The sequence below is a fragment of the Oryzias latipes genome, chromosome 17 (genome assembly GCF_002234675.1).
Source record: "Oryzias latipes chromosome 17, ASM223467v1".
Lineage (NCBI taxonomy): Eukaryota > Metazoa > Chordata > Actinopteri > Beloniformes > Adrianichthyidae > Oryzias > Oryzias latipes.
The window spans coordinates 13,063,743-13,089,177 of record NC_019875.2 but is presented as its reverse complement, the minus strand read 5'-3'; the positions used below and the strand labels follow the sequence as shown (position 1 = coordinate 13,089,177).

The window sequence follows — 25,435 nt, the reverse complement described above, 5'->3', positions numbered from 1 at the left end:
TTAATGACTTCCTCCTCTCCTTGCCGCTAGACAACATTTTTGATCTTATATATGTGGCCATGGTCTTTCCTGATTAGCAGGATCCCCACCCACAGCGTAGCAGGTCTGAACACATGTCACACTACGGCCTCGCACTTTCCCCATCCCTCCCTCACACACACACACACACACACACACACACACACACACACACACATAGTTACACACACTCAAACTAACACAACAGAGCAAGACCTTGACTCTGGTTACCAGGTAATATCAGGTAAGGACTCTGGTCAAGGCCATCAAACACACACACACACACAAACATGCACACATACAACATGGCTTGCGTGGAACTGAATTTCCTAGAGAGATCCCAAAAGTGTGAACACCCAGGACCCTCCTCCTAAAGATTTTTCATGAAATGTTTCTCATTTAGGAAAAGAAATCAGTCAAACATATCTAAACTGGTTAATGAGGATGTATCTTCTTGAATCTATTTATTGTAAATTTCATGAAATTCCCTTACTGTGGGCTATTAAAACGATATTTTTAGAAAAAAAATTGAGCCTCCCTATGAGACAGTAGGAAGATGTGGGTTGCTTGAAACCCACTGTCATTTGCAATAGAACCACTTCAGGGTCCACCCTCCAACCCGGACGTGTATAAAAGCAGCCGCCTGCTGCCTGTTGCCACACACCTCCAGCTGCCTGCCGACTGACACCCACACTGACTAACACACACTGACAGACAGCAGCACTCATCGCCTGCACTACAGACATAGGCTGTTGGCAGCAAACATTCCAGCTTCCTTCATTGTATGCAAGAGCTCTGACAAGTCTGCCATCATTTCTTCTGGATCCTCCTCTCTCCATCCCAGTGATGATTAGCATTGCTCTGATATGGGGGGTGGTGGTGGCCTTGTGCAGCATCCTGTGGCTTGCTTTGGGGATAAGACGCAGGTAAGTGTGGAGCGCAGTATCATTGTGTACTTGAGCCATTTGAATCAGATGAAATGCAGTTGCACTCTAATGTTTGATAAATGACGCATGGACAAGCCGCCAAATTCTGGTCAGGATACAAAAAGAAAAACTGAAAAGCTGAGTTTTTATCTGATGCATCTTGTTACTAAAAGGTTGAGGAAAGTTTTGGAAGATCGTGACAAATAAGGGGAATAAAATAGCATACAATAGACAGTTTGTTTTCAGCAGTCATCATGTTCTCAAAAAATAATTAAACTGTCATGCTTGTCGTGACAACTCAACACAACACTGTTGTAGTGGCTTTGTCAGGTGCGAATGTGACTCACAGACATTGTCTTTGTTTTGTTTTTCTTCTAGGAAGGTGCGTAAAGAAATATTGCAATTGTAACATATTTCTTGTAATGACATGTGACAATCTGACAACCTGATGAAACTGTGTCTTGAGTTGTTTTGGAAAACTAGTGTTGCTAGGAAGATTCCCAATGCTTAAACATCCTTATCAGTCTTCATCAGCTGGTTTCAAGTTGATGACACGTTTTTCTTCTGCATGTTTTCTATACAAAAAAACTCGCTAAAATAACAAGATCACAAGTAAGATTTGTTGTTGTGTGTAGTTCAGAGGAAAGATGAACAGATAAAGAGGTATTGGAGTCCAAAGAACGTGGAATGCAGCAGTCTCTCTTGTGGCGTTGCTCATTTGAGGTCGCCTTGCAGAGGAGGTTGTGACGTCTTCCTCCCGTAGTCGCCCTGGAAGCTGCGGCGTTTCGGTCCATCAAAACCTAAAGCTTTATTGACGTTTTGATAAAACCATAGGTTACTGATAAACTTGATCTTTTGTTTGCGGGTTTCTGCGTGAAGAGCATTAGAGGATGGACATGTTGGTGCCGTACTGGTATTAGCTGGTCTCTTCCCAGTTTGATCCTCCCTCCATTTTATAACAGGCAGCTCGGAGAGCCTCCCGTGGAAAATGGATTCATCCCCTACCTTGGCTGCGCTCTACAGTTCGGAGCCAACCCCCTCCAGTTCCTCCGTAGTCGCCAGAAGAAGCACGGTCACATTTTCACCTGCAAGATTGCAGGCCAATACATCCACTTCCTGTGTGATCCCTTCTCCTACCATTCAGTCATCAGGCAGGGCAGACACCTGGACTGGATGAAGTTCCACTTTGCAACTTCTGCAAAGGTAAACAAAGAATATGTTTTTCTTTGTGTGAACAAAGTTTAGTGAATAAACGTTTCTTTGTAGCAGCTATTAGGTTCTTCCTGACGGTGACAACCTTCCTGCTCCTTCTTTAGGCGTTTGGCCACGACAGCTTTGACCCACGCCACGGGCACACCACGGAAAACCTCCATCACACCTTTCTAAAGACCCTGCAGGGTGGAGCCCTGCCCTCCCTCATAGAAACCATGATGGGTCACCTTCAAGATGTCCTGCTAAAGTCTGACACCCTCAGCCACAGCAAGGACCAATGGCAGGTGGATGGCATCTTTGCCTTCTGCTACAAGGTCCGCCTCAAATCTACAGACTTGTTGGTATGGGTTGGAGATGAAGCTGTTCTCACAACGTTCTGTCTGACTGCCAGGTGATGTTCGAGTCTGGTTACCTGACCCTGTTTGGTAAAGAGCTCGGTGAAGACAAGAGCCAGGCTCGTCAGTCAGCGCAGAAAGCGCTGGTGCTCAATGCTTTGGAGAACTTTAAGGAGTTTGACAAGATCTTTCCCGCTCTGGTGGCTGGTCTGCCCATCCATGTCTTTAAAAGCGCCTACAGTGCCAGAGAGGTGAGTGTCTCCACCTCCCTTTAAGCCCCATCAGCTTCTTATGAGCTTATTGTCATCAATCCATTTTCCTGTTTCAGAACCTCGCAAAAACCATGTATGCTGAAAACCTGTCAAAGAGGCAGAACATGTCAGATCTCATCTCCATGAGGATGATTCTGAACGACTCCCTATCCACTTTTAACGATGTCAGTAAAGCCAGGACCCATGTGGCTCTGCTGTGGGCGTCTCAGGCTAACACCTTGCCCGCCACGTTCTGGAGCCTCTTCTACATGATAAGGTGAGCAGACATCCTCTGTATTCTACTGTGACAGCATCGCCACCATCCCCTGTATGGAGAAAAAGACGTGGCATGAGTCGTCACAAGACTGGAAAAATCTCTACCCGTACATCCCGATCCTCCCATGTTTGATTTGGTGGTTGGGTTTGGCCCTACACTGCAAAAACGGAATAAAAAAATAAAACAGAAGACCTTTGCTTCGAATAAAATGTAGTATTTTCTGTCTTGAAAATAAGAAAAGAAAGAAAAATAATCTTAACATGCAAGTTTTCATTGGCAAAATAATTTAATTTAAAACAACATGTCTTAGTGACTAGAATATGTTTTCTTAAAATAGTCATTATTGGTAAAAAAAAAAAAAAAAAGGGAAAAAAAAGGGGAAAAAAACGTATTTCTTGTAGATTTTTTTGCTTATGTAAAGAAAATCTGCCTGTGGAATACAGACCAGACAGCCAGAAATGTGTATTGATTTGTCAAACTGTGCTTATGTGATTTTTTTTTATTAAAGGTTGTTCAACAAGGGCACAAAGTAAGCATGAACTATGTAAAATAAAATAGTATTTCTAAATTATCAGTACTGACGTAATGCACACAATAACCTCCATTCATAAGCTTTAGGGTTATTTAAATATGGCGTCAATTTGCTCCTTTGGTAGACAAATGAAGGTGTTGATGTAAAAAGCATCATTTGCAAACATTTTATGCTCTAACTGAGCGAGCTGAAACATTTAGGTTTCCATGTTATTTCTAAACACAACTGCTGGTATTTCCGGAAGAATTCTTTTTGAAAAGAAGAAAAAGCCTCTTTGTTACATTGTGTGACATCGCTGCTGCATAATCAGACAAAAATGAAAAGAGAAAGTTTAATTGATCTGGTTTTGAACTCTCTGTTATTTGTATTTTGTTTTTAGGAGTCCGGATGCTATGAAAGCAGCTCAGCAGGAAGTACAGAAAGTCCTAGAGGAGTCAGGTTTAACCACTAACCTGAGGGACTCCACCCTGAACCTGACCCGGGACCAGCTGGACAAATTGCCTATCATGGGTAAGAAGTGTTAACTGTGAGAGTCCAGACTTTCATTCTCCGACGTTTGACCCTGTAAAGCCATTTCCTCAAAGCTTTGACAGAAAATGTAAGTTTTTTTAAATGAAGATGTTTTTAAAGTCTTTGATGAAATCCACACAAACATTTTGATGAAATCCACACAAACATTTTGATGAAATCCACACAAACATTTTGATGAAATCCACACAAACATTTTGTGATGTCAATGTTTTTATCAGATGGGTTAAGTTATACAGTCAATTATGATAGGTATGATGATTTTCTTTTTTGCTCACAGTTTAAGATGTGAAATATATTGGCATGAGAGTTCAGGGAAAATCACCTTATTTACCTACTGTCTTCAATTTGATCCACACACTTTTAACATGGTGTACCTGAATTATAAATAATTAATTTTCAACTTTTTTTTTATTCTTTCCGTACAGCTAGTTGTCATTTTAAAAAGTGATTAACAATTGATGAGTTATTGGTTAATAATAAACTATTTCCTGCCAAAAGTGTTTTGGACAATGAGTTATATCGCTAGAGGAGACACGCCCGCTTGGGAAGCCTGGCCAACGGTGGCGGAGCGCAACGCCATCTTGGTGAGGTCGTTGGCGCCCACATGACAATGATTTCTATTGCCTTTAGTGGCATCTAAAGTAGCTTTTATATTATAGATATATAATATATATATATATATATATATATATATATATATATATATATATATATATATATATATATATATATATATATATATATATATATATATATATATATATATATATATATATATATATATATTTGTGTAACACAGATGGTATGGTGCCGGGTTTCAAGCGAACAGTCTTATCAAAATGTGTTTCCACAAAATGTTTTGAACATAGCCAGACTGTATTACTAGTGGTACCACAGTGATCCATCTGGGTTAGCTCTTTTTATTGCTAAGACCCACTTTTTCCTTAAGTCTGAATCCATTGGTTAAGCTGCAAGAAAAGTTCAGTCACTGAGTCAGAAATGTATAAATCTATATTATTATAATAGCCTAGTCCTAGTACACTGTATATAGGTTTAACACAATAAAGTTTACATTTATGTTGTTAGCAAATTATGCGTACATCATGCAGCATGTTGATAATAGCCCTGCAGCATCATACATGTCAACATGTGTACTATTAATGAAGCCCCTGCAGCATTAAAAGGAAAAAATTATAGCACTTCCCTGTGAAATGTTATGCCTTCATCCTTCGTGGACTCATTTATCTGATTTTGGCAGTTGAAACCCGCACAATGAACTGGCATTTTGCAAAAAATGTTTTCAAATGCATGCACTGCAGTAGTAACTTGACCTCACCAAGATGGCGGTGCTCACCTCCCATGAGGAATCACATGATGTCTCCTCTAGTGATATAACTCATTATGACCTTAAGATTTAAGCAGCCATTTTGAAATGATGATTACTGCCCCTAGTGGAATTACGAGGAACTACAAGGCAGAAAACGTGGTTATATACAATTGGTTTTACAAGGGAAGTTTGATCCTGCTAATGAGATAGGGTCTCAGAAATATCAGATATGATACAATTGGTTATATAGGGTCAACACATAATATTAATCGATCAAATATTTGTGTCTGGATCCTTTCTGCTTACAGACAGCATCATCAAAGAAGCTATGCGGCTTTCCAGCGCCTCCCTGAACGTGCGCATCGCTAAGGAGAACTTCTTGCTCCAGCTCGACAACCAGGAGGCCTACCACATCAGAAAAGATGATGTGATCGCCCTGTACCCACCCCTACTCCACTATGATCCAGAAATCTATGAAGATCCATATGTAAGCCCCTCACCATGCTTTCCTCTAGTTATCAGGTTGCCAAGTTGTACAATAAAAGTGCACATCCACCTTGACTCTCCCTGCATCAAGTTACACAGAAACCTCAATGGTGGATCATTGTCGTTGTTTTGAGCACGTTCACATTGATTAACGCCATTTCAGAACCTAAAAGGAGAAAATTGGTGACTATGCTGAATTTAATATTTGATGGGTGGGATGTGAAACTAACCTCCTTTTGATGACAACACAGATCTCACACCGCCCTAAGCTACATGCGTTCAAGTGGCCACTATCAATGAAGAGTCTGTGTAAAGGCGCGGACATTTCGGGCTTTTGTGTTTGAAACGCTTGTGTTCATGTGTAACTGTGCACGTTTTTTAATTGTAAAAGACAAAGCCTGGAGCAAGATTCATGAGATTTGCACCGCTTCAACATTTCGCACCAAGCCTCTTCCAACTGTAGGTAGTGGACATGCATTGGTAAACGATAAAAATAAAGAAGAAGCCCTCCCCAATTGTCCAGTGTGAACACCATGGGCCGCATGTGGGTAAGAAAACTTATGTGTAGCGCGTTCTTGAACATGCATCACATCCCCGGTGTGAATTTAGCTTTACAGAGTACTCTAGAATCACATTCTAGAGTCCAGTAAGCAAAGCTTTCTATGTGTCATAAATTATATGAACAGTTTTCAATCAGCAGTTAGAATTAAAACCAAAATTAGTGTAAGCAGGAGCTGGTAACAGATAGGCGGAGAACAAATCTGTAGGCATGGACATAAGTTAGTCAGAACTGAACCCGTTCCCAGAGTTCTGCTCTGTCTCTACTTTTGGAGGAAAAGGGTGCTGTCTCTGATGTTTCTCATTGTCTTTCATCTTTCTTTTTTTCTCGAACCCCGCAGGAGTACAAGTTTGACCGTTTCTTGGACAACAAGGGTCAAGAGAAGAACATTTTCTATCGCAACGGACGGCGGCTACGCTACTTCTACATGCCCTTTGGCTCTGGAGTGACAAAGTGTCCTGGGAGGTTCTTTGCCGTGTATGAAATCAAGCAGTTCCTGACTCTCATGCTGTCCTTCTTTGACATGGAACTGCTGGACCCTGCAGCCAGAGTCCCGCCTCTCGACCAATCCCGCGCTGGTCTTGGTGTCCTCCAGCCAACCTATGATGTGGACTTCAGATACAAGCTGAAAGCGGACCATTAGGTGTAGTCTCTGCTGGCCAGAGGGACTGAACTTGTGTTGTACATAGTGTAAATTTATTCATGCTCACTGAGAAACCAGGTTATGTAAATAAATGCAAATTCTATTTTTGTGCATTTGTTTATCTTTGTTTTGATAAATTGTCAATAAGAGCTTCCTGTGGAATGTGTCTTTTATATCTGGTGGTGCACACTGCTATGGTTTGATCAGAGAAGAAAGTAAAGCACTTCTCTGCACAAGTTGTAATTTTTGGGTGAGCTTGCATTCTGCAATCAATCCTGATTGGTTTTCCTTTTTTGTCACTTTTAATTTGCATGTCTGTGTGTTTATAAAGCATGCCAGGACATTCCATTGTGATCGGTTGTAACACAACAGGTGCGAATAAAGCCTTAGCAGTAAAATTCCTGAGTCAATTCCTGAGCGTCTGAAAGTCTGTTTAGCCTCCAGCACTTGTACCTCCATAAGTAAGTAGAACTGGTTATTTGATGAATTCATGCTTGACAGAAGCTGCAGACAGCTCATTCAGGTACAAAATTGGAAATGGAAGGAATTATTTTATTAATATTATTAAAGGTTTTGCATATTGATCATATTCTTTTGCAACATATTGATCAGTTCTTGGAACAAAAAAAAAGTCACGGTTGAGTTTAATGAATGATACTTTCTACAGCTCTGCTCATTTATCCTTGACTGCTTTTGTAGCCAGTGAACAGATTCAGCTGATCTTAAAACAGGATTATGTAATTGTAATTATATAAATATCTTAGAAAGAACCATTATTTTTTTATTTTTAGTCTAAAAAATGATTTTAAAAAGCCAAGATTTTGATTGAAATGATTTAATAAAATGTTTGCAATGAGGGGTTCATGACCACGTTGGGAAAAAAGTTAGAATTTCTAAATTCCCTCAAAAAATGTCTTTTGAAAGTAGTAGTACAGACTTTGTTGGCTGCAACACCAAAATTAAAAGTAGAAATTGTTTTTTTCTGACAAGTTGCATGCTTCTGCATGAATCTGTCAGACCTTTCAGCTTCTAAACCCTTTTTCTGTTTTTTCTTGGTTTCTGTTTGCTGATTTTCCAGATGCAAGTCCTCCACTTCTTAATGCTCAGTCAGTCTATCAAGTGACCACATCATGGTGGTAAACCTGCACGTTCCAGCTTTTATATTCAGTTCTTTTTGCTTCTTATTGGTTATGTTCATCAGATTTATCCAACAGAACCTGAATCTTCTTGCAGATTATGGCTTTCATTGAATCTTCCCTTTTCACCACGCTCTTACTGGACATTTACCACTACTACCGATTAGAAGAGAACCTTTCATTTCAAATAACTGATTATCCATCCTAGCTTTGCTTCCATAGCTTTCTTTCTCTTTCCCACAACCTCCTGGAAATACTAGGAGTAAGAGACATTGTCCCGGGGCAGTTTTTGTTTGCTCCAAGTCAATGTGTCTGTTCCCTCCACGTACCTTCAAGTACAGCCTTCCAGCAACTGCCAGCCTCACATGTCAGCTACGTTTTGTCAACCAGAACTCAAGTGAGGCTGCAAGGATGTCCAAGTAAATAAGTCAGGGAAGGTGCGTAACAGACTTTTTGCATTGTTGGAAGGTTTTCCCAGTTAAGAAAAGTGAAGAACACCTTGGGATGTTAGCTCAGGGTAAGTCCAGGTTCCGTCGAGTCGTGATTCACGCAGACAATCAGAGGTTCTTAAGTTAAACGTAGCTTCGGTGTGTAAACTGGCTAAGACGATGTCCGACACTGTAATTTTCTCTGGTCCCCTGCCGAACTTTGTCAGTGATGAAATGTACAGCCGCTTTTCATCATTTAACCGCTGGCTTTCTAGATGGTGCCCAGAAAACGGCGTTGGTTTTATGGATAATTGGAGCGAGTTTTGGGGGAAGCCCGGTCTCATGCGGAGAGATGGTGTCCATCCTACTCTGGACGGTGCCGCTCTTCTTTCTAGAAACATTTCTGCTAGCCTTAGTCGGTCAACCTGACAACCCAGAGACGAGACCCTAATGAAGAGCAGCAGAGTAAAACACTCCCCTGAGCCTCCCTTAGGGTTAGTGCTGGTGCAAAAGCCATGCAGGGAAAGTCAAGCAGGTCCTAGCTTTAGCTTATGTCCTGAAAGACAAGTGAAAGGAGCGCGTCATTGAAACTTTAAAGTGACAAACAGCAGTACTCACAAGCAGAATTATGATTTCATTAAATATGGTTTATTAAACATTCGATCCATTTCCTCTAAGTCCCTCTAAGTCAATGAGTTAATCAATGATAACAACCTTAGTCTACTAACCATGGTAAATGGCGTATACTTATATAGCGTTTTCTACCTTCTTAAGAAGGCCCAAAGCGCTTTACAGTCACAGTCCCATTCACCCATGCACACACACATTCACACACTGATGGTGGCTCCACTGCCGAACACTGGCACCAACCTCCCACCAGAGGCAAGGTGGGGTTCAGTGTCTTGCCCAAGGACACTTCGACACATGGGCGTGCAAGACGGGAATCGAACCTGCAATCATGATGAAATGAAACATGTTCTCTTAAACCAGTAACCTGTAAGTTGGAAAGTGAATGGCGTCGCTCCGGTTCAGAGCAGTCTCTGAATACCTGGAAACATAGCCTTTCAAATTATAAAAAAGCTCTGCGTAGAGCTAGAAGCCAGTACCATTCAACCTTAATATCAGAGAATGGAAATAATCCAAGATTTCTTTTTAGTACTATTGCTAGATTAACTCGCAGTCAGAGCCCAGTAGAACCACATGTTCCTGTTTCTCAGCTCTGATGATTTTCTTACATTTTTCGATAGTAAAATCTCAAATATTAGACATAAGTTGAATCAAATTATTCCTACTATCAGCCCAGAGCACGCTGAAGTGGTAGAAGTGGAGGCATCCATAGAAACCTTTGCAACATTGGACTGCTTCACTGCTGTGGATTCAGCGGAAATAGCATCAGTTATTACGTCCTCAAAATCCTCAACTTGTCTGTTAGACTCAATTCCCACTATACTTTTTAAAGAAACCTTCCCCCTAATTAATGATTCCATATTAACGATGATAAATACCTCTCTGGAAATGGGTTACGTGCCACAGTCTTTTAAATATGCAGTTGTTAAACGTCTTCTGAAAAAGCCCAGTTTAGATCCTAGCAACTTGGCCAACTATAGACCAATATCAAACCTCCCCTTTATTTCTAAAATCCGAGAAAGAGTTGTAGTTAGGCAGCTTTACTGCCACCTACAGGATAACAGCCACTTTGAAGGCTTTCAGTCAGGGTTTAGACCTCACCACAGCACGGAGACTGCTCTAGTTTCAGTCTATAATGACTCGTTATTCGCCTCAGAAAAGGGACTATTTTCTATTCTGGTCCTGTTGGACCTCAGTGCAGCCTTTGACACTATCGACCACAGTATTTTACTCCAAAGATTAGACCATGAAATTGGGATCAGAGGATCTGCCCTTCAGTGGTTTAAATGCTATTTATCCAATAGGTACCAGTTCGTTCATGTAAATGGACATTCCTCTCAGTGCACTCGAGTTAACTACAGAGTCCCACAGTTTTAGGACCCATCCTGTTTATGATCTACATGCTTCCCTTTAGGAAACATAATCAGGAAACACAGCATTAATTTTCATTGTTATGCTGACAATACCCAGTTGTATTTATCCATTGAACCTGACCAGAATGACAATATAGAGAAACTGAATGCCTGCATCAGAGACATCAAGACCTGAATGACAATTAATTACCTCCTCCTGAACCCAGAAAAAACAGAGGTCATTATACTAGGTCCTAAAAACCTCAGAGATGCTCTGTCTGATCAGATAGTCTCCCTGGATGGCATAAGTATAGCCCCCAATTCCACAGTTAGAAACCTTGGGGTTTTATTTGACCAGGATTTATCATTTAAGGCTCACACATCTCAGGCGTTTAGAACCCCCTTTGGTAACGCTTTATTATAAGAGTCCTTAATAAATTATTATAAAGCATTACCCTGCCTTTTTTCACCTGCGAAATATACTTTCTAAGAGTGATGCTTAAAAACTCATCCATGCATTTGTTACGTTGAGGCTGGATTACTGTAACTCCTTGTTAGTAGGGTGTCCTAAAAGTTCCTTAAGAAGTCTCCAGCTTGTTCAGAATGCAGCAGCAAGATTGTTAGCAGGAACTAGCAGAAGAGATCACATCACTCCTGTGTTGGTTTCACTTCACTGGCTCCCAGTTGATTCTAAAATCAAGTTCAAAATTCTCCTGCTCACGCAGAAGGCCTTACATGGTATGGCCCCATCTTATATCAAAGACCTCGTAGTGCCTTACCATCCAAACAGAACACTCCGCTGGCAAAATGCAGGACTGCTTGTGGTTCCTAGAATTAGTAAAAGTACCGTTGGAGGTAGAGCGTTTAGCCACCAAGCCCCTGTTTTATGGAATAAACTCCCAGCTCATGTAAGAGAGGCTGACTCAGTTTCTACATTCAAAGTTAGGCTCAAAACATTCCTCTTTGGACAGGCTTATTGTCAGACTAGTTAGTATTCAGAGATTATTTGATTTAATGTTAATGTGTTTAAATTAAACTTAACAATAACTATTAGTTGTTAGTAGGCTGCTAGAAGTTGAAGTTGGGGTAACTATGGTGCACTGGGGTTCTGTCCTCTTTTCTCATCTACTTCTACCCTCCTTCTCTTCTCTATTCTCGATCATTATTCATCATTTAGTTCTCCATGCCTCTGTTTGGTGCTGTGCGATTCATTTACTGTCCCTCATGTGTTTCCAGATTCCAGTTGGCTCATCCATGCTTCTGTACCTGACCTCCTGTACCTCGTCTCTGGCTCACCTCTGCTTGTGCTCCTACACCTGGCTATGGTTCCTGTCTCCGGCTCGACTCGCGCCCCCGACTGTCCCCCCAACTCCATCTGGATGAAGCTCGTCTGCTGGACTTTAAATATGTAGCTGTAGCTTTAGATAAGTTAGTTCTTCTCTAAGAGTTCTGGTAAATCGCCTGTCCGTCCTGCGGGAGGATCCCTCCTTCATGTGGACACCCCTGAGGTTTCTTCATTTTTTCAGGAATCTGTTTTTTCAGGAGTTTTTCCTTACCGCGAAGGGGGGTCTAAGGGCAGGGATGTCCAGTTTAGTTTAGTCAGTTTGTTAGTTCAATTTAGTATTTTCCTATATTTAATTCTGTGTATTAATGATCCTTTTGATTGTATGTTTTACTTTTTCAATTACCTATACAAAGCCGAGACGCAAGACGACTGTTGTTGTGAATTTGGGCTATACAAATAAAATAGAGTTGAAATTGAATGGAAGAAGACTCCACTGCACCAGCATGGAAGGTGCATTTATAATCTGTCATTTCTAAGTGACTCGTCAAAGGATCTAGCTGCTTATTTCTCAGAAACTTGATGAAGACTCAACAAAAACCCTCTGAAAAAAAAAATAACTCTTTATAAACATGAAACAAAAAAAAATATATTTTTACAACTCTATCTGTCCCTCTCTAGAAAAAATGCATGTTCTTTATGATATAATTTGTGTTTTTTAAAAATATAAGAAACGGCATTTCCTTTAATTGATTTTTAGTGTCCTTCAGGCCCTTTGAAATCTGCTGACACTTCATGGAGGACACTGCCATCTAGTGGGGTATACCCTGGGCATGTCACCAGTCCATTGCTGATGGACATTTTTAGTTGTCAGAAAATTCATTCATTCATCTTCTGTTTCATCCCTTTCGGGGTCACGGGGCTGCTGGAGCCTATCCTGGCTACCTGTGAGCGATGGCAGGGGACATCCTGGACAGGTCGGCAGTCTGTCGCAGGGCTGCAATCACACAGCCATTCACTCTCACACTCATGGACAATTTAGAGTTGCCAATTGACCTATGAAGCAAGTTTTTGGACGGTGGAAGGAAGCCGGAGACCCTGGAGAGAACCCACGCATACACGGGGAGAACATGCAAACTCCACACAGAAATGTCCCCCATTGATGTTCTGTTTCAGGTCCCCCAGCCGGGACTTGAACCACTGCGCCATGTTATTGGAAAATAAATCGCAAAAAAAAAGGTTTAAAAACTGAATTTTATATGAACCTTTTTGTTAAAGGTTGTTTTGGTTTCGATCTAACCAAAAATGTAACCTTTAGTTAACCAGGACAGTCCCATTGAGTTTAAAAACCTCTTTTCCAAGGGAGTCCTAGCCACGAGGCAGCACATTTCAACACAAGAAATACATATAAACAAACATCATTGAAATCACACAAATCCTGAAAATCTCATCGTTGTTGCAGTCTCTAATGCTTTGACATTATTTTTAAACACATTTAAAGATACCCGTTCAGATAGTTTCCAGTCTTTCTGCAGCATATTCCAAGCAAAAGGAGCAGAGTGGACAAAGGCTTTTCTCCCCGAGCTCTGTGCAGACCAATGAAACAGAAAGCCCCAACTGGTCTTTTGACCTTAAGGAGTAAGATTCCACACTTCTCCTGGTAATTAAGGAACAAATGTAGTAATTCAGTGTAATTTACTTTAGTCACAAGGTGCTTTAGTGAAAATAATGCCTCTTTTGAAGCAGATGGAGGCCTGTGACATCCAACAACAGCAGTAGAGATTTTACTATGTCTACATTCAAAGCCATAAACTCCAACTATTTGCAGATAGATTGGGACAAAATAACATTGAATCTTGATTTGACTTAGATAGCTACACCGCCTCCTTTTTTTGGCCTGTCTGTGCGATAAACATTGTTCCCAAATATGTTAACATCTTCATTGGTAATAGATTTAGTTTGTTTCAGAAACTTTGACAACATCCGCACCTATGGAGTTAACCCAAATTCTGACCAAGTCCATCTTTGGTAGTTAGCTGGTATGTTTTAAATGGGATGCGTTTTTATGGGTCTGAAATGGTTCTGGTCTGATCATTACCTGATAGCTTCCCAGCTGCTGAAAAGTTCAAGATAATCTTTTCATTTCATCTCTTTTTAAGATGATTTTTTATGTATTTAAATATATATTTTTAGCCATTTTAGCACCAAAGTCCTGTTGTGCACAGAGGGCATTCCTTTGAATCATCAAAGTGGTTCCATCAGTCTGCTTGTAGGGGAAGGTGAAACGATTTCAAGAAAAACTATTTTAAGTCCAAGCAATGACTCAATTTAAAGACAAAAATTACAACAATCTACTTTACATTTTTTTAAAAAGTGATGACAATGATTTTTCAAAGTCAAACCAGCTGCTGACAACACTGGTACATAGTTGTTGTTGGTGTTATTAAAGACCTGCAAATACACTACTGGTTTTCCTTTAAAATCCATAACAGTAACCAAAGCTGTGAAAATATGTTCTGTCCATCACTGGATGCATGAATATACTCAGCTGCTGGTCAATGAAAAAAAAAAGGTCTCTCTCAGTTCAAATGTTTCAAATAGTTTGTTTAAAACTGATCAGTTTTGGCTTGAAGCTCCAGAACAGCCTAATCATTCCTGAGTGGGACTTCCTAAAAACATAATTCAAATGATCAGCTATGGATGTTAAGAGCACACAAATCAGATGGATTCATTTCTTTAAAACTTCTGCTCTGCAAATGTGACACAAAGAAAAGGTTTTCCAGAAAGTGTGGTGGAGTCAGAGCAGGTGAATTCATCTGGCAGCTTCATCTTTAGGTTCCAGACATCTAAAATTGAATGAATGAATTTTATTGGGTCACTTTTGGGAAAATGTAAACACCATCATGATCCAGAGATCATATTTACAGATTTTATTTTCTTGGGTCTATTTAGCCATTTAAAATAAGTATTTTCATTTGTTTTTGTTGCTAAGCTTATTTCCTCTCTACTTTAATTAGATCAACTTTATTTATTACCTTCATATTCTGCCTAGATTTATCAAAAATAATAAGAAAGAAATGAAGTCAAACAGACATTTCAATGTTAACCTGATAGAAATGCTTTTAATAGGCATCAATTTAAACACAATAATTACAGAAGAGATGGCCAAAAAGAAAAACAACAAAGAGTTTTGCAGGGATGTTCCAGTACTCCATTGCATCACCACTGACTCAAATGCTTCACAGTGTGAATCCCTTTTGTTGTGTTTTTTCATATTCTTTGGTAAAACCATAAAGTTTGAACAACACAAAAGTATTTCAAGAAAAAAACAATCTCACACAATGGCCAGTTATTGTTCCACAGAACCAACCCAATCACGGTTCTACACTTTGTGCGTTTCTGAGCGGCCTTCGCTTTCCTCCCTCACCCTCCCTATGTTATTTCATATTAGCGTTGCAGTAGGTGAACTGGTTTTTCAGGGGATTCTCCATGGGAAAACGTTGCTGCTGCTGTTTCCAAAGCTGTAGATTTGTTCCACGTTTGCTCCCTTCCTCACACTTAGTCCCTTCTCACATGTGGCATGAGTCGGCTGCGCTCACGTCAGCCTTGAGAATCATTATACATGTGCAGAAAGTTTGCTTTGAGTGAAGCCCAAAGACCTGACAAGATGGCAGCTAACAGTTACACAAAAGGCAGAAATTGTGCGTACTAAAGTCTACTAATGTAAGAATAAAAAACTAAAAGCAGGAAGATTCGATCCTGTGATTGACGCGCTTCCCTTTTTGATCTGTGCGGGGGGGGGGGGTTAGATTCTGTTGGTGCCGATTTAGATTTCCCTTTAAACCCAACAATTTCAATTAAACATAAAGACTAAAGCTCAGAGAGTAAAGTGCTTTTAACGTCAGCCCGGTCATCGCGTTTTCCCGTGGTGCAGGAATGGGCTCTGCACATTTACTGGAGCAGTTCACTAAAAGCAGCCAGGAACGAAAAAGCACAAAAATAGTAATTACACCCAAATATACATACAGAAGTACGACTGCCTTCAGTGAAAGTGCACCTCTACCAGTTGTAGTTATTCCCTGTCAGAAAAACAAGAACCCCAGTAGTTTCTGATCCTTTTAGTGATGACACCTTTGTGATGTGATGAAGGGCGCATGTGTGCTTCGTCTACCCCCCCCCTCCATTGCATCCTGGTTCGACGCTCTCGCTATGATGCTAGTGTTTGGAAAAATGTAGGGGAAATGGCTGTGGGGAGCTTTAGTGTGTGTGTTCAGTTTTAAAGAACTTCTCCCAAAAAAACAAAACAAAAAGATAAACGACTTCAATAAATTTATAAATCAATAAATCTATTTTTGTTTTTAGATCGAAAGAGAAAAAGTCTTTGCTGGTGACACCATTCCTGATTAAATAAAGGTTAAACAAAATATGTTCCTGCCCTTTGTTTCCCACAATGCATTGCTTTGAGGGTCATTCGGATGAATCCCTTGTTTTTCCTGGAAAAAGTTCATCTCAGGGAGTTGGTAGTCAGTTTACTGAAGCTGCATCTTCTGACGTTACTTGCAGGCCACCTACAAACACACACACACACAAACACACAAAAGTACTGAAATGAGCTTGTTACATTAAAACAAAACTTAACAGGTTACACTTTTTTTACATGCAGATTTACTTATCAACTAGTTGTTTTACTTCAGGCTTATGGATGATTGTTTTCAGCCTTTTCAAATGGAAAAAGTTCCTTATTTAAGGATGTTTTTCTTTTGTTCTTCTCACTCCGATTATCTTTTCATCTCTTTTAAAAGCGTTCCCAGTGGCCTTTTAATAATAAAGACGACGTTTTAGGCAAAATAAAAAAACTTGAGTCGTTTTCTAGAACAAAGTTTCTGCAGAGCAATAGGAGTTCATCAGAAATTTGCATTTGAGTTGTGGGCGGGACTGCTGGCGCAGAGAAACCCCGCCCTCACTCTTCATTATTGCGAGGTCAAAGCAGGGAGTTTGAGTTTTTTCTACATCACAAATAAGCTCTTTTTCAAGCAGCATTTTTATCATCCACTCTTGATTCACAGCAATTTGAATAAAGAAATTCTTAGAAATGCAATTTTAAGCTCAACTTTCTATATATATATGTACTCCGTCATCAGCAAAATACCACATGAGCATCTGGAGCTTCGTGCACAGGATGCGAGCTAATGCGATTGACTCACGTGGGCGGATCTTGATTGGCCAAATGAGGATGGAGCAGAGGGCGAGCGCTGCGACCACGGCCACGCCTCCCGTCACCACCACCATGATGTAATGATAGAACCATACGCAGGCCGGGCAGCACACCACAGTACTGAAACACAGAACTTTAGTATCACTATTGGGCTTTTCAGGCCCTTCCTTCCTGCTCTAATGAGTGACTGAGACTTAAACGGATAAGAAGACGGTAAAATGGTCAACATTTTACTTCATTAACAGGGGGGGGGGGGGGGGGTGATCAGATTGGTATGGGGGCCCTGAAGGGTGATCACATGATGCAAAAACAGATTAAAGAAAAAAGCTAAACAAACAATAAAAAACTGCATTACATTTTGGGAATCAAAGCAACTGTGAAAAAAAAAATTAAGCAAAAGAAAAAGGAATTTTTTCTTAAAACAAAACTAACTTCTAGAAATCAAAATGTTAAAAAACGAAACGAAACGAAAGAGGAATAGGTAGTTGCTATGGGACATCAATGATTGGATGACGGCATGAAGTGAATCTACTGATTATACTCTGTACTAATCATTAAACTTTTATTAGTATTTCTTGTTTGTTTTTTAACATCATTCTATTTAAGTTCTGAAATGTAATGCTGGTTTTTTTTTATTATTTGTTTTGCTTTTCTACATTTTCGGCGTGATATTTAATCTGCTTTTGCGTTGAGTGACTTGTAAGTGTAATTTGCACTTGTGGGCCACCGTAGATTTGTGCATTTCGGATGCACTTACTTGTTTAAATATTTAATACTATGTAGGTGGGGAGTAGTGAAAGTTTATCTCCAGGATCATTTTTAAGCTTTCCTACTATTCTTATCAAAGTAATTATAAGTGGTTCCAAAATATTTAGTTTGGACCCGGTTTTCCTTAAGGATATCTACCTCCTGGTCTGCAGAAGCAACAATATTCCCGTCTATAAGTGATTTATAATGACAAAACATCACACTAATGCAGCTATTATGGGATGGGTTCTAAAGCATCCCCATCAAAAGTGTCCCAAAGCCTTTTACTACTAATGACAACTTGAAATTCTGCTTTTGTTTGTGTGTGTACTGACTGGCAGGGATGTAGAGCCTGGATCACCATCACAGCGAACCCATTAGCCAACTTATCGGTGAAACTCATGGCGCCGTACACAAACGCTCCACTTTGCTGCAGAGACAAAGAGGGGCGGGTCAGGTCCACACGCACAAAGAGGTGAGGAAACTCGACACAAGCAGCCGCACACTCCCACCGTCTGGTCTGCGATCAGCTCAGCGGTCATGGCGAGCGATATGACCAGGATGGTCGCGGAGCCCGTCCCAAGCAGCACGGCCGCGCCGTAGATCCGCTGGCCCATCCTGGCGTCCAGCAGCACCCAGTAGGAGAACCCCATGATCAGCAGCAGCCCTACAAAGTAGGTGAGCTGCAGAAAGAAGTTCCACAAGTCAGGTAAACCACTTCCTTCTATATCCAAAAAAAACAAAAAAAAACATGAGCAGAATGAGAGCAAGTTAACTTCCTTTTACAGACTGGAGCTTTTACAGAACAAGTACATTTCCGTTTAAAATAGTGATGAGACGACACTTAAAAACTCTGCCAGCACTGATCATTTCTTTAAACTAAAAATGTTTTGTTAAACTTAAAAGAAAAAAAGAAGAAGCTAATTCTGGCAAAAATAGAGAGACAAAGGTGAAAGAAAAAATTGTTTTTAAAAGTTGTACACCACGATTCTGTTTATGGAAAGCTGAATCCCAAACTTGGCTCGATTGCTTACAGACTTCCCGATGCGTTTACTGAGGGTCTTCATGATGAACGAGGACAGGAAGCCACTGAGGTACATGACCAGCGGGATCGTTGCAATGAAATTCTGCAAAAGAGGGAAGACGCACAACCAGAACAGAAACCCTTTGTGAGAAGTGGCGAAAGGTCGCGTCACACAGCCGTATATATATATTGGTCTTACATGAATATACGTGGAAACAGTGAGAGTAGTGAGATTTATGTGATAATTGCATTCAAACTACTTAAAATATGCATAACCTGCATAATTCTCAACCAGCCAAAAGTTTTAAACAGCTGAAAACTAAATTCAGGTAAAGACCAGTTGACCCAAAACCATGACGGACATCTGCGACTAACGCAAGAAACACTTATGACTCATGTAGATCACGCATGTATCACAAAGGACCGGATTTTCATGGGTGGAAAATGAGCAAAGAGGCCTTAACAGAAGAAGAATGGAAGAAGCTTTTACCTTAGGAAGCTGAAGAGTGTTGAGAAGATACATGGAGATGTACGTCTGCGACAGATTGACTATCAACCTGGTGGACATGTAGAGTAGAGCCACCTGCAGAGACACGCAGGAACGCCTTCGTTTAAGCCGCTGAAGAAGGAAGCTGATAAAGGAGTTTTGCTTCCAATCAGCCGATAGCCCAACCTGGTAGAAGGAAGGCTGCTGAAGCCAACATTTCCACTGGAGAACAGGAGAAGTGTTGGAGGATGGCAGCAGGGGCCTTCGCTCACCCTCTGCCTCCTCCTCCTCCTCCTTCAGTCCAGGTTTCCTGCTCTCTGTGGTTCCCAGGTGGAAAAAGACGGAGAAGAGGGCGCCGATGCCGAGCACGATCAAAGCCAGATTCTACCGTCACACATAAAATCAATGAGGAAGAGCTGCTTTTTCTCCTGAAGTGTGAAAAGAAATCTTATCCTCACGGCCAGCATGAGGGTCAGGTCGCCTCACCCTGAAGACCGGGGCGTCTGCCGGTCCCAGAGAGTCACTGAGAGGGTCGCCCCCTCCCCCCTGGACGTGGAACAGCAGGTAAGCCATGGCGAACACTGTGATGTTGGCAATCACTGTAAAGGCATACCTGCTCCCAAAACACAAGCCGAGCAATCAGAGCCTGGACCACACGCCGCCCTGGCTAAACCATTGACTGTACATAAGAACTGGACCGAGTGACTCGAAAGACTCTGACCAATCACTGCTTACAGACACCGTCTGGCTCCAACATGCCGGCGTCGCTATCGCGAAATAAAGTCGACTGAGTCGACTTCATTCTGTTACCGATGACATCACTCTCACTCAGTCCAGTCCTCTTCTACAGTCAGTGGGCTTGGCGGTCTGAAGGTTTACCTGTACGCCGTGAGCTCCACTTTATCGTGCTCACAGGAGACCAGCTCAGGGATGAGCGACAAGTGAGAGATTTGCGTGGCGGCCCAGCCGAACTGGAATATGATGATGAATGGAGAGAAGTAGAGCAGGCTGGCCCACTGAGGCGTGTCAGCGGTGCAGCCCAGACACTGGTTGAAGATGAAGGCAAAGGAGATTCCCACGCTCAGCGTGCCTAAAGAGGACACACAGAAACAAGGAAAGACTTCTATGCTATTTGGACTGATAAGATTTCTGATTCTCCAACTAAACAAATTATCCTCCAACTATGACCCCTGTGCATTTTCACGACTTAAGATCCTTTTGATCCGTTTTCCCAGAGGTCTTTTCATTAGGATGATGCTGGTTTTAGACAAAATCAAGAAACCCGTCTCAGTTTCTGGGACATAATTTCTGCAGAGCGGCAGTAGTTTACTGGAAATTCACCTCTGAATTGTGGGTGGACTGCTTGCGGGGGAGCAAGCCTGCTCTCATTCCCCATCATCCCTTTGTTTAAACCCTCTTCTGCAAGCTTACAGCTCCTCGCATCCCCTAACCAACAACAAAAATGTTGAGCAACAGTGGAGCTTTCCAGCCGTACAGTTTGGAGTCAGATTCCAGCTCAGACGAGGAAAAAGAGGACGAACACAGATCTATTTGTCTGCAAGTGGATGCATCAGAATGGAGCAGAGCAGGGAAGTCGTGGCCCGCCCAGCGTATTTTCTACGCCACAAATGTGATTTTTTTTTTAAACAGCATTTTCTGCTCCTGATTCACAACAACTAAATTCTCAGAAATGTAATTTTAAAGTTAATTTTCTTAACACAAGTCCTCCATCATCAGAAATAAAGCCTCAAGCAGATGTTAAAATCACCTAATATACAGTTTTTAATCGGAGTGAGACATTAAAGTCTTGGTTAAGCTTCAGAAGCTCTATGCTTCATCATTTCTGTATCAGCTGGAGTCACGGGGTCGTCTTTCACTTTACTACACAAGCGCCGTTAAACCCTCGTTATACAGCCGCTCTTCTGAAAAGGGAACAGACGTGGGTGAGTTCTGAGAAGTGCATGCTGCCACTCAAAGCGTAGCCAGGTTACCTGAACTGCCTCAGTCGGGTCACGTGGAAACAAAAACAACAAACTACTACGCTGTGTGTCTGCTGATGGAAACATCCACAGTGAGGCGTATTGAAGCTGTGCAAGCGGAAACTTAACGCTGTGGTGGTTTTCAGTGAAGCTTCCCTGCTCTTCTGTTTTCTATTTCTTCTTTTCCGTACGGCTGGTTTGTTGGAGGCAGACCTAATGACTTTGACTGCCATCCTTAGTTTTTTACATGAATTAATGCGTCTGTCTGGATGATGTTCACAGTAAACTAACAATTAGACAACAATGAATTGTCCAGATTTGAAAGACAATTGTGTTTTTGCTGTTTTTCACATGTTTTTGATGCATTTTTCTGACGATATAGGATATTTATATAGAAAATACAGATTAATGACGTTTTTGAGTATGTCTTGGTTTAAATCATTGTTAACCAAGAATCAAGGAAAGGAAGCCATTTGAAAAAGCTTGTAGCAGCAACGTAGGAGCCACAGTTAGCAGACCACGAGTTCCCCGCTGTGCTCCATTCTGATGCATCCACTTGAATACAAATAGATCCGTGAACGTCTTTGTTTTCCTCGTCTGAGATCAAATCTGGATAGCTCCGATATTGCTCACCTTTTTTGGTTGCACCGCTAATGTTAGCTTGAGAGAGGCTGTGAGCTAGTGGAAGAGAGTGAAAACCAAGGGATGATGGGAAAGGAGGAGAGGCTTACTCTGCAGCAACGAACCTGTCCACATCTCAGAGGCTGATGTCTCATGAACTCCTGCTGCTCTGCAGAAACTATGTCCTAGAAAACTTTTTTTTTTTTTTTATTTGGACTAAAAAGTGCATAATCATAATTAAAAGACCATTGGGAACACTTTTACAGCAGATCAACAGATGATCAGGACTTTAAAACGCTTGATGCTAGCTGGATGGCAGCCAGTATAATTAGAGTTGTGGGTAAAGGTGTAGAAAAAAAACGGACTAGGATGTTCACTAATGTCCCAACGAAAAATAAAATAAAATACTGTCCTGAACTAAAAGCTGCAATTCCTTTTACATTCAGACTTAGTTTAGGCTTTTTCTTTGAAGGATCCGCACATCAAATGTTATGAGTTTGTAGATGTGATGATTTGTTTTCCACAATGATGCCCAAAACCTGAGCTACGATGAGTCAGCATGTTTCTACACAGAAAATACATAACTCTAGGAAACCATAAACATGCAGAGCATCCGTCCTTGATTCTGAAAACTCCCATGACTGACTATAAATTCACTACAATTTATTCCAAGAAGTAAATCATTTCTACGTCTCATGACACGGAGAGGTTGTGCTCAAGAGTCACTCGTCCAGCTCAGCATTTAACTCACCAACTAAATGCCACGTCTTCCTTTTCCCATAGTTTCCACAGCCTGGAGTTTGGTCCGACTCGTAGCCGATTAAAGGCGTACAGATGCCATCTGCGACCTGACCGACCAGCAACAACACACCTGCATCACACACACAGACACACACAGGCATTAATGACAGTCAGCGCTTACAAATTCAATGAATTAACACTCATTTGTTTACATTCACTGGAAAATGTATTTTTTATGGGATTAAATGTAAAAAGCTTTAAGGAAGAGAGACTGATGACCATGACAGGAAAACGATAAATCAATTAATCAAACTAGATTCATCTGTTTAAGGCAACTTATTCATAGAATCAAACTAAACCATTAAAAAGTCGTTTCAATATGAAATCAAACTTTTTATAATTGATACTGGAAAATCCCATTTGGATTGAGACACAGTAGGTTTGTTTACTACAGCGTAAAAATGACAACGTGCATCAAAGAAGACAACACACACGTGATGGCAGCAAAAAAATGATCATCCAGTCCAATGAATTTAGCAACGACATGTGAGCAAACAGGGTGGTAGAATATTGTGATAATGTTCTTTTTGGATTATTCTGATGTGGAAAAACAACAGTGGGCTGAACTTTAGCAAACTAAAATGTAAATGGATTTACCATTCATTCGTGTTTACTTGTGCACATATTTAGTTTACACTTGATTATCTTGAACAAAATACAAGGAATCTGGAAAACTTCACCTGCCGTGTTCAGGACCAGGTATTTCTCTCTGAGTCACACTGGCTGAGGTTTTGGCTAAAGATGTCCTGGATCAACTTTAGGTCAATGAATCAGATCATTCAAAAATAAACCAACATCAACTATGAATCTATCGGCAACAATAAATAAATAAATAAATAATATATATATATATATATATATATATATATATATATATATATATATATATATATATATATATATATATATATATATATATATATATATATATATATATATATATATGCATTAAAATTAATATATTAGAACAAATTAGATGGAATGATTAGTTTTGTGAGATTTCAGCTGGAATTTCAAAAAGAACAAAAGACCTGAGATTGAATTAAAAAGAAGAAAAAAGAAGAGAAAAGAAAAGAAAAAGCTACCAATATAATAAACGCCTGAATGCACAACTGGTAACATTCAAATACTAATTAAACACACAGGTCCTGAATTGAGTATCATCTGGAGATTCTGGTGGACTTTTAGAAAATAATATTTAAAATGTTTAAATAAAAGACTCCCAGCCAAAAACCTAGCATTATGGATGTTGGGGTAGGTTGGACACCACCAGAAGAAAAGGAAATCATGATGAGAAATGCCAGGGGGTTATTCTGTTAGCTTGATTATTATACCTGAGAGAAAAGCACCATGGGAGAAACTGAAAGTGTTAAGCTGCACGTTCACACCTCTGACCAAACAAACCGCGCTGCTCTCCGTCCGTCCGCCCTCACTCACTCACTCACTCACCTGCGTTGGTGTTGTAGAAGCCCAGCACGGAGTGGTAGAACACCAGCAGGTAGGTGAACCACATGGACGCGCACAGGTCATTCAGAAAGTGACCCACCGCGTAGCTCAGCTTCCTGATGACAGGCAGAGAGCGCCGCACGCTGTCCGGCATGACGGCTCAGTCAGAGGAGTTCACACAAGATCACCGCGAACTTTCATTGATTTAGGAAAGGAGGAGGAAAATAATGACAAGAGGCTCCTTTCCCCCTTTAATGTGCTACTGAAGCATTGCCGCTCTGCAGCAAGGGGCTCCAGCGGGAGGCGGGATGATCATTGATGACTTCAATCTTTGTACCCATATCCTCTCAGGATCAGGTGACAGCGAGAAACCGTGAATCTATTGTAAGAGGAGGAACCAAAATCAAAACGGAAGAATGGCAACAGCGAAGAAAGAAAAACACCTCTGCCGACCTTTCTCTAGTCTGACTGGAACGGCTTCCATCTGTCCGTCTCCACTTAAGTGAAGCTAACTCACGGGGGCGCGCGCCGCTCGACAGCACGAACGGCGGCTAACTTCTAACAACTCTAGGAACCCAACATTAGAATGACAGCGCCACCGAAACGCCCAGGGAGCAGAACGACCCGCAGTTACCGGCTCCGAAAGAAAACACACACAACATACACGTCATCACGTTATAAGAGCGGCGCTCCGGTGTCTGACGTCACAACGGAAGTACACAGAAAAACAGCCAATGGCAGAGCGCCTCACTGCTTTCAGGCGATACCATCGTTGAGAGGCGGGGATGATCATGTGACTTTTTTTAAGAGTAAAATCACATGACTTTAAAAAAAAAATACTTACTTTGCTGAGTATGAATTATTTTTCTTTATTTTACATTTTTTTTCCTTCCATATGTTTAGCCGTTTTTGATACACGTCCCCGCCATTAAACAGCCAAATGTGAGGCGCTGTGTAGATTATGGTCAGCACATGTGCGTTTGGTTCATTTGCACGAGAAACAATTTAAGTGTAAAACTTATATAATCAAAATATTTAATACATTCCTTAAGCTAACCTCTAGACTTACTTCTTCGTTGGTAACGTAGTCTTTAGAAACCAATTCTATGATAGCATATATTTGATCTTCAAAGATAGATTAACAAATTCTCAATTCTCTGAAAAGTTTCATACTAACTCCATTTACCCAGTTT

General features: G+C 40.9%; 2 protein-coding genes across 4 annotated transcripts; one reads left to right on the top strand and one right to left on the bottom strand.

Annotated features, from left to right (window-relative positions):
• The first annotated feature begins 665 nt into the window (after positions 1-665).
• LOC101160349 (cholesterol 7-alpha-monooxygenase) lies at positions 666-7,507 on the top strand. 2 transcript variants are annotated; one of them, XR_910401.3, is made up of 8 exons: positions 666-944; positions 1,907-2,147; positions 2,261-2,470; positions 2,548-2,742; positions 2,820-3,019; positions 3,931-4,061; positions 5,718-6,443; positions 6,795-6,911. XR_910401.3 is itself a non-coding variant. In XM_004078870.3 (8 exons), the coding sequence occupies exons 1-8, from the start codon at positions 865-867 to the stop codon at positions 7,095-7,097; spliced, it is 1,539 nt and encodes a 512-aa protein (XP_004078918.1). In that variant the 3' UTR covers positions 7,098-7,507. The 2 variants fall into 2 exon arrangements, 1 of the variants encoding a protein (XP_004078918.1); XM_004078870.3 differs by having other exon boundaries at positions 865-944; positions 5,718-5,896; positions 6,795-7,507.
• Positions 7,508-15,016: 7,509 nt separating this feature from the next.
• On the bottom strand, positions 15,017-24,923 carry mfsd12 (major facilitator superfamily domain containing 12). Of its 2 annotated transcripts, XM_023964864.1 has the most exons (12): positions 24,696-24,923; positions 24,246-24,621; positions 22,747-22,866; positions 20,275-20,485; positions 19,882-20,008; positions 19,582-19,779; positions 19,399-19,491; positions 18,919-19,011; positions 18,397-18,567; positions 18,220-18,314; positions 17,127-17,257; positions 15,017-16,490 (listed from the first exon to the last, which is right to left on the bottom strand). In XM_023964864.1, the coding sequence occupies exons 2-12, from the start codon at positions 24,394-24,396 to the stop codon at positions 16,447-16,449; spliced, it is 1,434 nt and encodes a 477-aa protein (XP_023820632.1). In that variant the 5' UTR covers positions 24,397-24,621; positions 24,696-24,923; the 3' UTR covers positions 15,017-16,446. The 2 variants fall into 2 exon arrangements, with proteins under 2 accessions (XP_023820632.1, XP_023820631.1); XM_023964863.1 differs by having other exon boundaries at positions 24,246-24,923.
• Positions 24,924-25,435: the final 512 nt, after the last annotated feature.

Coding starts and splice junctions, on each gene's coding strand:
- LOC101160349 (XM_004078870.3), top strand. CDS start 865: ATGATTAGCATTGCTCTGATATGGGGGGTGGTGGTGGCCTTGTGCAGC. Junction 945..1,906: donor GCTTTGGGGATAAGACGCAG/GTAAGTGTGGAG, acceptor ATTTTATAACAG/GCAGCTCGGAGAGCCTCCCG. Junction 2,148..2,260: donor ACTTTGCAACTTCTGCAAAG/GTAAACAAAGAA, acceptor CTCCTTCTTTAG/GCGTTTGGCCACGACAGCTT.
- mfsd12 (XM_023964863.1), bottom strand. CDS start 24,396: ATGCCGGACAGCGTGCGGCGCTCTCTGCCTGTCATCAGGAAGCTGAGC. Junction 22,867..24,245: donor CTTCTACAACACCAACGCAG/GTGAGTGAGTGA, acceptor TGTGTGATGCAG/GTGTGTTGTTGCTGGTCGGT. Junction 18,315..18,396: donor AGCTGATCGCAGACCAGACG/GTGGGAGTGTGC, acceptor TTGTCTCTGCAG/CAAAGTGGAGCGTTTGTGTA.